Consider the following 14,921-nt stretch of genomic DNA (forward strand, 5'->3'; position numbering starts at 1 on the left):
AATACAACCAGAGAAGCCAAATGTGCAACCATCTGCTGTAATATTCCTTGCAGAAAAAATTAATTCCTATTTTGTCAGGCATGTTCACAAGGAACGTGATAGTGTCTAAAACATATTTGTACCATGTAATCTGTCCAAAGCCACACTTCCCCCCCTGTTTTGCACTATCTCCGTTAAAAACAAGATTTTTCAAGTTTTTATTTTTGTCTCCATCTTTTAAAAACCATCAACACATGGCATCCATTTGTCTACAGTGTGGCAAGTGACAAAAAACAGGGCCATGGCTATTGGCTAATGCACACACTAATTGAAGGAATAGAGCTTTCATCATAGGTGACATTCACCTCCAGACTAAAAAAGGCTGTCGCCTTGAATGGCTGTGGATGTGTTTGATACTCATCGGGTTGAGGTGTAAGCAGCTTTGCAAATCTCTAATGGAGTCCAAACAGCCAACATACAGTGATTAGAATAAACTGAAGTATAGCCAAACTTGAAGGTTATCATATTAAGTCGTAATAAAGAGAAATTAGTGATCATTATACAACTTCAAAGGACTGGTCTTTGTTTCAAATAGATAGCTTGATTAGAGAACATTTAGTTGACCTTAAAGATACTTAACACAGATCAAAATTGCAAAGACTGATTAACTTCTAAGTGCTGAATACTTAGCATGGCCGAACAAGAGACCATCTTCAAGAAGTTGAAAGAGGACATTTTTATAGAAACTCTTAGATATGCATCAAGATGATACATATGTTGTGAGGATTTTACTAGAACTCAATTATTACAAAGCCAACCAAAGTGAGGTCGATAAAATGGACCAGAAACAGAAAAACATGAAGAAAACAATCACTCACTTTGGATTTAAATCTATCTTTCTTTTTTGTTAATTCAGAATAAAATAAAAAATAAAAATATCTGGATTTTAAGAGTGACGTTCATTTTCTTTTATTTGTTTTATCCTCCTGTTTTTGACTGACTTGAAAAAGAAAAGGATCAAAATTAATTGATCTGTGCTGCCCTTTGCAGGCCCAATAATTAATTATTTTTGGCTGAGTCAATAAAAGATACCCTGTATGGAAGTAATGTGTGATAATGTGATGTTAGAAGGCGAGCAAAGAGAATGAAGGGAAATTTGTACCTTGGGTAAAAACCCAATGGAATGCAACCTTTCAAAGGCTTACGTGATAAATCAACATCCACAAGCAAACAACAGTTTTTAAAGGCCGTTCTACAGGAGGTGCCATGCAAAATGGAATGTCACTTTCATTTAATGCTACTCTGTGATTGCTCTAATAGTCTAAAGACATAACCTTAAAAACATTACAGAACGACATTGTCTCGCTGTTACGTTCCTAACTGAAAGACTCCATTAATTTGTATTGTTTAGGACAGGACATTTGTACCAATGGTTCGCAGCTAATAGGCAGAGACTTGAGAGAAGAGCGCAGAAATCAATTCATATTATTCAGTATGGTCTTATTTAATTTTATTCACTCTGACCTGCTGCCTCAAAAGTGAAAACACTCATTTACCACAATTTCTCACTGAGGACATGTGTTAAAGTGGCACTGACCCTTTGCCAAAAGCGACATCTCACTCTGAATATATAAACAGGGAAGCCATAACGGATATTACTGGTGTGAAAATAATGTCTATTTAGCCAAATACAAATGTGTCTGCTCATCCAAATGCAGTACAAATTCAGACTGAATTTGAAACTCCGACCTTCTCTTAGACTTTCAATAATAATAACAATAATAATAATAATAATGATAAACAATCACTGTATTTTTATTTACACTCAATTAAGTTAAGGTCTGCCAAAAATACGCAGATGGTCTCAAAACAAGCTGTTCCAAATTACCATCTAAAACCGAGGAGTTTGTGTACACAACAGCAGGGATCCTCATGGAAAACAATAGCAAGATGCACAAACATCACTAAAGAATAAGGAAGTTTCAAGGGATATAAATGAATATTTAATAAGAAAAACCGAGTGAATACTGTTTCATACAGTGTCCTTTTCAATGTTTAATGCTGATCCAGATGCTGCTGCTCTTAAGTGAGATGAAACATGATGCTACATGGCTGTGTTAATAAGAAGACAAGCCCACATGCGCGTATGCATACACGTACACTCGCTTACACACAGCAGCAGCAGCAGCAGCAGCAACTGGGTCCAACAGCTCAACTCATCAGTCATGCTACTCCTACATCCTCCGCAGGGATGTGAGGAAACACAACTAACAGAATGGACTCGAACCATGAGAAAGGTTGGATTTAGTCAAATGTTTCATGCCTTTCTCACCAAATCTAAAATGCATTACCCATGAGCAGTAACAAACCAGGCGGCCGACATAATGCAGAGCAGCAGTGCTTTTGAGTGCCTCTTCATATGATGCGTCATGTGTTTCATGATTACTGTAAAAAAAATAAAATGAAGTGTGCTCTGTGCGAACGTGTGCAGGCCAGGCTCTGGGTCATTACACTAACAGAAAGCTACAATTTTTCTGCTGATCGCCATCCTTCCTCTGTCCTCTCCAGAGAACACCTGCTTGACTGTCTACCTGTTTGCCATTTAGAACTGCCTCCATTATTCAACACCTTGACAGTGGAGAACAAGAGTGTTCTTGTGTGTAAGGGGGAGGGGGTGTCTTGTGTGGCTTGAGAGGCACAGCATAGAGTTGTGACAGGTAGATAACACCTGGATGAATAATTCAAATTGGCATAAGCTAGCTGAGTCAGTGACAAGACAAGAAAGAAAACACAAGACATGTGAATAAATCATCAGAGGAGGGACTAATAGACCAAGCGCAAGAGGGAACAAGACTGATAACATCTCTTGCTACCTCCTGCTCTAGCTTTAATCATTCCAACAACCTTGTACATGAATATTCCAGATCTTGCCATCCATACTAATGTGTGAGGATGTAACTGCACGATGTCTTATCATGCAGCATTATTACCTGTAGTCAGAATAGCCTACCAAAATCCAAAACATCAAGGCAACATTAGGGACTGCTGATATCTCGTATGTTATAAAAGCAAGGATATGAGATGTGGAGCACTAAAAGTGTCTGTCTATTCAAATAGAGTTGGTATTATTTCAGTAATATCATTTCTCCATATAAATGTATTATGGCTCAAGTCAAAGTAATTATCAAGTTTGACTGACTGAATTTTGCTTAATGAACTGATCATGGGTTGTACTTTTTAGCCGGTAGTTTTCAACACTAATAAGAAATAGAAATGGATGTTGTAGTGCTGTGGTAATATCATTTTGATCCATGTCACACCAACACATTATAATAACACATCAGGGACTGTATTGGCCAGAGAAACGTTTAAATAAATTGAAAATAAATCAGCATTCTCCTTAGTTTAGTGTTGATAGGACCTCCACTTATGCTTGAAACAGCAGAGGAAAATGGACCAAATTGAACTCTTTGTTATGTATCTCTCACTTTTCATTCACTGAAAGTCAAATAAAAAAGCAAATTGTTTGCATAGACAGTTGGTACAAACACTCACACTTGCCTGTTTCTCTATCATGCAATTCTTCCTCAATGAAGATACATTGGCAATTATTCACAAGCACGGAGGCATGCACAGTGACATGCACGACACAAAAACAGAAAGGCATTCACATTTTTCTTCCTTGTTTTACCACCCTAGCTCAACTGAAAAGTGCCATTTTCCTCCCTAACACAACACTGAAAATTTAATCTAAAGTGCCACAGTCATGAGGCAGAAAGCTGGGACAGGGAGACGGAAGTAACGCTCGCTGAAACAAAGAAAAAAATGTATCACTGGGTTTCCATCAGTGCATTGCTGCCAAGCAACGGAGGTTTTTTTTTTTTTTTTACATGTTTTGCAAAAGTTTTTTAAACTAAAATGAACTAAAAAAAAAAAAATGTTTCTGGTGGAAACGAGCATCATGTTTTAATAAGTCAAAACATCTGCCTGTTAATAACAACAAAGTAATCACAGAATAGTTTAGCAGTCAGGTAAAGGAACATTAAATAAATACATATATAAAAAAAACAGAGAGAGAGAGACTGACCTGTTCTTTGTGAACAGAAAGTAAGAGCAACTCTGCTGAGTAATTCTGGTTTCGCATATTGGTCCTCATCAGCAAGCACCCAGAAACAGCCCTCTGACATTTCCTGGGGACGAATCTGAAAACACACGTCCACAGTTCAGCACATTTAGTTGTTAGGTTCAGTGTCCTACAGATTATAGTGGCTATAGAGGGAAATGTCAATGTGAATAAAATACATCATTCTAGTCACATATTAGTCACATGTTGAAGTTACAAAAAACTATTCCAAATGGACTGAATCCTGTAAGTTCCTAAAGTAAATATGTGTTACAAGTTAAAGTGAATATTTTGAATTGGTTGGTCGGTTGCATAGCACCTCTGTTTAACTTACTGTAGAGGAAGTGGCACACTCTCTGTCCTTTTCGCTTTCCTCTAAATATGAGTTACATACAAAAACCGTTTCCAACATTTTCCAAGTGCAATGCTCTTTGCCGGTTAAAATCCAATGTTTTCAACTCTATGTATTAACCTATTGGCATATAACTCCTTCATTAGGATAGTATGGTAGTAGCACACAGACAGGGCTATGCTACACAAAATATAAATCTGTTTAAATTTAATGCATTCTCAAATAGGCAACATTTCCAAAAGGAACACCTCCTATAAGGGTTGCTAGTACTGCTGATGGCTTGTAGAATCAACAGCTGACTTTGTTGGAAGTAATATCAAACTAATACAGCAACTCAGCAATGGTTGGAAGTTTGAAATCTTATTACTGGAGTAAAAGTTTCAGAACAGCTTTGTCCCAAACCTAACCATATGTGGGGTCTCATACAGCTGTGCCACAAGTCCGCCACATGTCCTACTAAAAGGTTCACTTGAAATTCCAAGCATATGGTTTAGTTTGCTGAACACCTGTACCGATGTTCATCAGAGATTAAATTATTAATCAAACCACAACCCAATGTCACTTGTGGTGTGATCTAATATTGCTCTGCAGAGAGCAGCATCTGTAGAAGTTAAGGCTGCTCTCACAATAGCATCTGATCATCTGTTATTTGCAATTATTGCAGGCTTGGCACGGAAGTAGAAAGATGTTGAATTCTTAGAAAAACATCTGTACTGTCCAGGTGCTGCCAATGAACATCAGGAACAAAGTCCGGGGTCACTATAAATACCTGGCCTAAATTTTCAATTTCTTGTCCCAAACTTTTAGTTAACGATGTCTCAGCACGATTGGAAAACATCTCTTATATACAGAGATCTCTAAAATGTAGTTTGCCAGATATAAAAACTAGCAGTTGTCATTTAGCTGATACATGTCTACAATGTGCAAACTGCATTCCAATGTACTGAGATATATCCTGGAAAATAATCCTACATTCATAAAACCTTTAAACCTTATGAGGCTTTGGTTAGAGGTACTGTATATGAAACTGATCTGTGTTGACAGTAGTTATTATAATTATTAGACTAATATATTATACTACTGCGGTATTTTACCTTGGACCAGTTGAGGCGCTTCATGGAGGTTTCAGGCTTGAAGTCCTTCTTAGGCCTGAGGCCATAAGGCAGCACATGGTGAGTGGGAGAGCCTAGAGCACCCCCAAATCCTAGAGGGGGTGGTGGTGGGGCACCAAATGGAGGAGGCACTCCAGGTGGAGGAGGCGGGGCAGGACAGCCAGGTAGAGGTGGTGGAGGAGGTGGAGGAGGGGGAGCTGGTACCCCAGGTGCCTGAGGAGGGGGTGGAGGCCCAGATGGCAATGCCTGTCCAACCGGGGCAGAGGACGAGCCCAGAGGTGCAGCTCCAAACTGGATAGGGAGGAAGAACATGTACACAAAATACAATAAATAAAGAGGTGCGGCAACTGAGGTTACTCTGTTCAGAGTATGGACAATTATTGGAAGCTCAATATTAAAGAAATGGTATCATAATGACTGTAAATTCCCAGTTCAAAGAAACAGTTGAGTTTCCTGAGAGCAAAGTACTTAAATACAAGACTGACATTATTTCTTTCTTATTATCACCAAATGTCAATCACCACATCTAAGTTTATTATACTGGCAAACACTATCTGTGTAGCCAAAGCATAATATACTGTGTAGCTTAAGGCTCCATAGGACTCCACTGGCATTATCTATTGAAAACTCATTATGGAGTCATACTGTGGTACTGGTGATGATTGTTAGTAAATTAACTCTGATTCTGGTCTCTTTGGGGCATTAATTCAGAATGAAAATATATTCTTAACGCCCCAACTGCTTTAATGCTCAGTGCCCAAGAAATAAAATTATGATAGTACTGGACAGGTGTTAACGTATGAATGAATGTACTGCAAAAACTATCAAATAATCTAATATTTGATTTTTGTTTTGTCTTTGCATAGCTGGACTTGGTTTTAGTATTATCTAATGATGCCAAGATCAGAAATCCTTATCTGCTGCAGTATCATTTGTCATATTACTTTACCATGGCACTAGGGTGAACCACCTTGATAGTCCTATCTAACTGTTGAAATGATTAACAAATACAGTAATCCTGTTCCAAAAAAACAAAGAAGGCAAATTTTTTTTAACTTAGTCCTAAGGTCAGATAATATTTTGCAGTGGCAAATTGTTTTCTAGTTTCAACAAATGTTTTTAAGTTATTAACATATTTGTTTAGCAGTGTTCAAGAAACCCTTCCCAGGGTAAATATAATAAATGTAGCTCCATTTCACGTTTCAAACGAAAAAAGACAACTGACTGAAACTGGACAGAATAAAACGCAGGCAGGAAAGCTATAGCATCTTTTCTCTATAACACCACCGTGCTACAAATAAGGGAGGCGTGCTCTCTCAACCATCCAGCAGGGGCCAAATGTTCATAAACCGTCCAGATTCTGTCCAGAACATACCCACAATAATTTGTTTTTTACCAAAGCTAAAAATCAAATGTTATAACCGGAGCTACAAAGCTTCGTAAATTGTATCATACAGAGCAAATGGCTTATTGATCCATGCACCAGTTTTAGATTAAAGACGCACACTAAAGGTCAGTCCTGGGCCCTTATTTTGCTACTGCCTCTAGAGGGAAGAACACCTTTGCTGAATTAACAAGTGTGTGTGTGTGTGTGTGTGTGTGTGTGTGTGTGTGTGTGTGTGTGTGTGTGTGTGTGAGAGTTACACTAACACAGACACAGAGAGACAAGGACAGCAAGACAAAGTGTGTGTGCATGTACCCACATTGGCCAAATGTTCCACCGTTATTTGAACCAAGGTACTATTTGAGTATTCATTCTGTGTTTGCTCTCTCAAATTGAAAAATTATCGGGAAAATAAAAGGGAAGTTCTCTTCCCCTCTCTGAGTGTGTAGTTATCTTGCAGTGCCAGGGCATGGGAGCAACTCCCTGGAGTGTTGGGGGGGGTTGAGGAGTGGCCCAGTAGTGAGGTTGAAGGGGGTTGTCAGAATAAATTGCTTTTAGAACAATTTCCTCTTATGGGATGAAGATCACAGAATCAGAAATGGCCCACATGGAGGACTGGTCAGTGTTCTCATTAGACTTAGTGTCAGCCAGCCAGTGGAGCAGCCTCCATGTCAAACCAAACTTTAGGCTCCAGTGGATAAAAAACCCCACCTCATCCACACCCTGCACCCCAAAATAAAAAGAACATCTCATAATGGAAAGTAAGAAAAGAAAGTTTTATTTCGGGAGTTTGTTGAGTAATCAAATAAGGTGTTCACTTTCTCCCCCTAAAGAATTAACACAATTTACAAAACTTGACACTGAAAACAAAAATATATGCGTACCTGGGACCTGAAGGCCTGCAGTTCTGCTTGGAGTTCAGCAACTTTTTCTTCATACTTAACCAGCTGAGTTTGTGCCTCCTGTCTGCTAAGAAACTCCTCGTCAAACTGAAAAGAAAAACGCATGTCCAACTCCACACAAAGACACACTGATTGATACTGGATTAATGTAGCTAAAAATTAACATAAGCGGTATTTATTAACGTCGTCTAATAGTATAATTAGAATTATATAATTAACATCATTTTATCTTGATTACCTTCATTTACTGATTGAGCTTTAACCTTTTGACCACAAGTGCTCTTGAGCATTGTAAGAAAATAGGTCTGATTATTATCTTACATCAAGATGTATTTATATTCCACTGTCACTTTCAAACGACGTTGTGATAATCAGAGAGCGTTTTAAATTCATGTAATTTAAACTGCTAAGTGGCGACTGCACTCTATGTACTCCTATGGCTTTTACAACATAAGCCCCTTGTAACTGTCAGTGTTGTGTGCTTACTTCACAGTGTTAATGTTCTATTATCTAAGCAGATGTTATTTTATAGAACAAATTAGAATAAATGTCAAGCATGCCTCGGCGGGTTTGGTTTTAGGCAGGCGATGTAGTGAAAGTGCAGTGGAATAAAAATCAGAGTTGTTTTTTTGTCAATACTTGCCTTCTGTGCCAGTTCTGAAGCTCTTTGTTCATACTCATCAATTCGAGCTTTATCTACACACACCTCTGTAAACAAAACAAAACAAAAAAGATTTTAAAGATCATGTATGTTTTATTGAAAGATCTGTAATGCATATAAACTACCAGAAGTATGTGACTTGCCTATGAGGTGGCTGAAGTCCACATCTAGGCGCTTGCGGTAACTGAAGTCTGGGTCAGTGCCACTTCGGTGGAGCACAATTTGAGACACGCACTCCTCAATGATCTTAAAGTACTGGGGCCTGAAAGACAGGGTGTGAGAAAGTCAAGAGGGACAGTGAACATACATCACTTTATCTGATTTAGTTCAGAATTTTATTTTGTTGTGTGTATGCAAGAGCTGGTATCTGGACAGATTAAGGTGTGAGAGGTACTTTTCATTTCTGCCTTCTACATTTATGCTTATGCAACCACTCAGAGTCAATGCACAATAGATATCACAGATTTTAAACATAACATGGGCCTCCAAGTCAGAGCTTCTTACCTTAGAATAAAGTCTGGTGCTTTAGTGAAAGCAGTGTTAGTGGCTTTCCACCTCTAACACAGTGCTTCACAATGTGTTTTATTTGCTCGAACAACATCATTAACATTGTTTCACATGAGAATCAGGTCTATCAGAATTCTTACCTTATCTTTATCTTTCTCCAGCAACTGACCCTAACCCTCACAATACCCCCAGCCATTTTGAATAAAATGGGTGGACACAACAATTATAAGTAAGGGAAACAAACAAAATAAGAATAATGGTTAAATAGAAAGCTGTGTTTACGGTTAAAAGATGTATAGTACATATTCCACAAAAATAAAATAAGTGTGTACTTGCAGCTATTATTGTTTATGTTTTGATGAGGATACATTTCAGGATGTACTGGGAACTTTAATTAATGATAAATCAAAAGGCTAACTGTCATTTCATGGGAATGGAATATAACCACTAACTATTAGCTACAAACTATGTAAGTGTAGGTGTAACTAATAATTACTTTCCACTAGCCAAGAGTGATGCAAGGCAGGGCCCAACTAGCTAACTTTAACTGTGCAACAGGATACTGACTGCAGTTCACCTAGTGAACGGAGGTCATTCTGAACAAGGGTTTTCTGAATGTTACATGAATAACCTATAAGGGTCGTTGGTTTCTTCACTTTTATTAAACAACTAAACTATTTCAATACTTGTTTACACTGCTTACACCTAATCTGTCTATCTTTGATGATACTGAACAATGGGAAATACACAGCGGGCCTTTTAGCAGTTGCAGCATGATTGTAGTTAAATTGTTTTAAATGGTTCTGGTTGAATGCCATGATCACAGAATAAACAAGAACATGCCACATAAGAAAAGGGAGATATTATAAGGCAGCAACAGATGATATGTAAGGCTGGGAGCCATAGTATTACTACAAGTTAAAGGGGAAGAGTCAGTTTGATCTGCTAATTATCTTACAGCAAGTCAAGTCCAAATCCCTTCCACATCAAATCATTAACTAGATTTGAGACTTAGAAACAGCTATACATTACAGACACTGCCTTCCACCTCTTTCTAAAACAATGTGGGGACTGGATATAACATGATGAATACCAGGTCTACGAATCTGACATGGTGGAATCACTGTTTGAATATATATATGTGTGTGTGTGTGTGTGTGTGTGTGTGTGTGTGTGTGTATATCAAATGGAATAAGGCATGCTGTCAGTCAAGATACTAGTGTTCCTTTCATTACCCTGACTTCGAGACCCCTGTGTAACAGGGGACTATGTATTCTTGACATCAATGATACCAAGAATCAAACAACTTAAGAACACTACAACAGTCAGTTGCAAGATACGCAGTGCATTAATAGGATCACATAGAGATATGATGCCTCATGTGCCAATGGTGAAAATGAATGAACGTCAAGAATATAAAACTGCCTAAGGAAAGTAGGAGAAAAGTAAATGTATTCTAGGAAAAAAAAATAATTAAATAAAAACACTCAACACCAACAAAAAACAGTCTGTAGAGCTGCACCACATGGTAGGTGAGTGAGGATAAAATATGCAATCATCATGCCATTAATCTACAAACTTACAATTTTTTTATAATTATCAGTTTGACGAGCCCAGCGCCATCTTGGTTAACAAGTTTGCAACAAGGTTGTTGGAATGTACACTTCCTCAAACCCAATTAGGAGAAGAAGAAGGCAGATATCATTACTCTAAACTCTGATAGCATCAAGGACTGGCTTCCACACGGTTGGAAAATACTAATAATTACAGGATGTGGATGTGGTATCTTAAACACATCTTTAAGAAAGAAAGAAAAGAAAAGAAAAGAACTTGACCCTTGACCCTGGAAGTTTTACTATTGTAGTAAGTTAAGTTTAGTCAAGTATCCCATAGAGAAATTCATACTCAGTTCAATTGTTTTAAACGGTTCTGTTGAATTCCACTTTATACATAGTGCATCTGACACATGGGCACTAACTCCAGTTACACTTGGTTAAGGTCAGGAGGAATTAACCTTACGTACATATGTTTTATGGTGGGGAAATCTACACCACACAGGGAAAACATGCAAACTCTACACGAAACGGTCACAGCCAGGATATGAACCCAGGACATTTTTGCTGGAAGGCAACAGCGCTAACCACTGAGTCACCATGTGGTTATCCGGACTTGCTAATGTTAGCAGCTTATGTTAGAGCAGAAAAACACACAGAAAGATGCCACTCTCCCAACTATTTATATATGATGTACCATTGTTAATGGAGCCCCATGCACACCACCTCAATATGGGGACAAATCCAAAGCTTGACGGGGCTGACATGACTAGTTACAGTTGCGAAGCTCTTACTGGACAGCTATTCATCTGCTTTCTGTGGAGGGGTCAAGCGAATGATTAGCTGACTAACTGTTTCAGCAACAGACTCTGGTGACAGAAAATAAAGTATCTTGTTGAATTATTTCCAAATAAAGCAGAAATTATAACTGTAATATCTGTGGTTCAACAGGTTATCTGCAAGAAGATAAATAGAGAAGATTATGAGTCTAGACATGTTGTGAGAAATGAACACAGGGTTGGGAGTGGTGTTGTGTGTTTACAGTAGATATTTGTATGCTTACAAAATAGATGGCACCAATGTCGGTAGCCATAAAAACACCAACATTAACATGTCATAATAACTTCAGATGAAGAAAAATAATCAGACAGAGTTAGAAAAAGAGGGCCAGACACTTTAGGTGTTGTTTTTGGGTGGGAGAAAGTCTACAGGTGAAGCATTTCATATTCTTCAGATTACAGCTCCATCTTTTGATCAAGCCGAGACTTAACACACACCCTGCTGCGAGTGAACCAACATAAAATAAGCCTTTGAAAAGTACCATTAATAGGAGATGAGAAATACTCTGGAGCCAGGGTTGCTGTAGATGGCATGGAGATGAAAGAGACAGCATTCTCTTTGTTAGCCAGCGTAATTGAGAGGGTTTAAGGCAAAAGGAGTGAGACCTCCACAAAACATTAGCTCTTCACCAGTGTACATCATTACCAGTGTAGGTGTTAGACTTTTGCTTGTGTGTGCATTTGGCTAAAATGTGAGATTTAAATATATGTCAGTCATATTGTTATTATCACAAAGACTGTAAGTTATATTACCGTACACTTCTGGCACTTAAACAATAAAGCTAATGAGCAGAGGTAAATTAAAAAACAAGAATCACACAAAGCTCAAGTCACAGACGTACAAGGAGATGTTGAGGGTAAATGAGGGAAGAACATAATGAATTAAATGAGCAAGGAAAATGAGAAGTCAAAAAAAAAAACTGCTTGCTTCATTACACTGAAGACAATTATAGTTATGTGTGTGTGTGTGCACTGATTTTTACCTGACCAAGTAGTCATTGCGTATAAGCATCAGGTGCTGCAGTATAGAGAGGAAATAGGGCTCTGCACTGCTGTCCTTCACCGTGCTCTGCACAATACTGAACACGTCACCTGCATCAGTGCGGAGAGTCAAGGACTCGTACTTAAACTGAAACATTTTCACATTAAAGGCAAAAGCTACTGCAATGAAAAAGCAAAAGAATAATGTATATTTGGGATCAACTTATGTTAATGCCATCAATGTTTCAAATGAACAAGAAAAGGACCTTGGAGTTATATGCTCTTCTTTAGAATAATGAAAAGGATATTCCAGCTCACTCTTGATGTCTTCGAGTCTATGAGAGAACTCAATCATGTCTTCTTCTTTGTGCTCCTCAAATACCTTTAGCTGAATATCAAGGGCCTCGTTCCTGATGGTTGTCAGTTGCTACAGATGGATTAAGGTTGAAAGTGAACAAAGGGTACAACAGATTCAGAGAGATAAATAAAAATAAATAAATCAGAGTTAATGGCTTGAGAGCCTCTCCAACATCGGCACCGAGAGGGAAGCATCAAGCTCAGGTAAAGACAAGGAGCTCGTTCTAAACACTATTACTCATCATGATAAACAGGTGAAGGAACCAGCTTCTCTTTTTAATTTATTTGTTTTCTTGGCAGCTACAGCAACATTGTTTACAACAGATAAACATGTTAGGTAGATGGTATTAAAAGCCAGTAGGAAGATTATTAGCCCAGGCACTAGAGTAGAGACTTTATTGGTTTCTGGCTGCTGGCACAGACAGAGGACGTGCGAACTCTCCTCTGTGTTTCATAAATTATTTGCTGGGGCAAATCTACAATATTTCACTGAAGTGGACAACTCATTTCAATATTAATACAAGGTGAGTGTGAGTTTATATTACGTGTGTGTGTGTGTGTGTGTGTGTGTGTGTGTGTGTGTGTGTGTGTGTGTGTGTGTGTGTGCACGCACGTGTGGTTATGTTGTACTTACGGGCAATATCTCTTTCAGGCCACAGCGCATAAATTCATTTCTGATGTGCAGCCTGAAGTCCAGCTCATCAGGAGATGTTACTAGTGCATTGATGAGCTGCATGCATGCCACCTGCAACAGGAAGGGCACACAGAACAGAGAGAGAGAGAGAGAGAGAGAGAAAGAGAGAGAGAGAGAGGAGTGAGAGAGAGAACCAGAGAAAGAGATGACGGACTTCTTCTTCCAGAAGTTGATGAAAAGCATGCCAGTATGCATTCTGAATTAGTTATGTCCCTTGGATGCAGAGGACCATAACTAATGTATGTCTATTTTCTCCAGTCTCCAACTAGGGGGGCTGATTTTAATATTGATGCAACTGCCGCCGACCCAAACACACAAAACTAACTAACAGTAAATTTAAGGGCAAACTCGCTCTTTTGGAAGCTGTTTTTTCACCCCCCTCTGAGTTTGGTTTACTCTACAGGGACCGCTGCATCTTGTGACTCGTCAACTAACCGTGCAAACACAGACAGAAAAATCAATTATTGATCAGTAAAGCACTCCACTCATGTGTGAACGTGAGTATGGCAATGCCAGAGCCCGGGAAGGATGTTCGGATGTTTTCAGGTTCAGTCAGTTAGATTGCACGCTTATATTTTTGTCATGGCACTTTATTACCTGTCAATTTTAATATTGCAATATAGGTAGGTAAGAGTTATTCAAATGATTTCCAACCTTCTACATATCCTTTGTTTCATAATCGACAACAATGGAGAATTTAAAAAAAATACTACTGGGCTTTACATCAGTTTTCATGAGTAAAGCATCACAATAGTGGAACTGTTCTGTATATATATTTAGCCATCTACATTAGCCTCGGTCTTGTATGCAATATAATGCAACATTAGGTGGAATGAAAAAAAAGAATTTTGAGCATCTTTGAATTTGGTGGTCTCCCACGTGTCTATTTACACTTATTGTCTCGATGCACGCTTGGCCAAAGGCTGCCAGGGGAGACTATAAATGTAGTCAAGTAGGAGAGAAAGCCTTTGGCCACACATAGCCATGGTTAAGAAAAAAAGAATCTGTGCTTTAATAATGCATAAGGTTAAAAGTAAACAGTGCTGTATATTAGGAAGGAAAATAATAAAGCATAGATAATAAAACTAAGTCCTTATAAACTTTCCAGTATGAAAGGTTATGTTTGTATATCCACAGATGTTTTGTGTATTAAATGCCTTTGTGAAGGAAATTCTTCCAGTGCACTCTTTCCTACCCCCTATGTACCTGTCCAAAGTAGTTATGAAAAAGTGAATATAAAAGCTATAGGAAATACTACAGGGGGGAAAAAAAGATATCATCTTTGAATTAAGTTTAACATTGGTCACTGCATGCAATATGAAACAACCAAAGGAGCAAACCGTTGTACAAGGTAGAGTTTATGCTCATTATGTGTGTGTGCATGTAATTAAAAATGCAGACGATATACTTAAATCACAAATTACAACTGGAACAACATATGTTTAAAAGTGTCTATCAGAAGGGAAATGATTCATAT

The 14,921-nt window shown here is 38.3% G+C and overlaps 1 protein-coding gene across 5 annotated transcripts in view; it reads right to left on the minus strand.

Moving 5' to 3' along the window:
• The window catches only part of LOC104926257 (protein diaphanous homolog 3), a 151,728-nt gene that overhangs the window by 104,027 nt on the left and 32,780 nt on the right, over positions 1-14,921 (minus strand). For all 5 annotated transcript variants that reach the window (XM_027281536.1, XM_027281535.1, XM_019262314.2 and 2 more), the window contains 8 exons: positions 13,385-13,495; positions 12,702-12,820; positions 12,396-12,512; positions 8,657-8,775; positions 8,496-8,560; positions 7,835-7,939; positions 5,549-5,857; positions 4,067-4,181 (listed from right to left, as the gene is read on the minus strand). In XM_027281536.1, coding sequence (XP_027137337.1) covers positions 4,067-4,181; positions 5,549-5,857; positions 7,835-7,939; positions 8,496-8,560; positions 8,657-8,775; positions 12,396-12,512; positions 12,702-12,820; positions 13,385-13,495 — 1,060 coding nt within the window. The remainder of the gene's footprint in view (positions 1-4,066; positions 4,182-5,548; positions 5,858-7,834; positions 7,940-8,495; positions 8,561-8,656; positions 8,776-12,395; positions 12,513-12,701; positions 12,821-13,384; positions 13,496-14,921) is intronic.

Source organism: Larimichthys crocea, chromosome VIII (genome assembly GCF_000972845.2).
Source record: "Larimichthys crocea isolate SSNF chromosome VIII, L_crocea_2.0, whole genome shotgun sequence".
Classification (NCBI taxonomy): Eukaryota; Metazoa; Chordata; class Actinopteri; family Sciaenidae; genus Larimichthys; species Larimichthys crocea.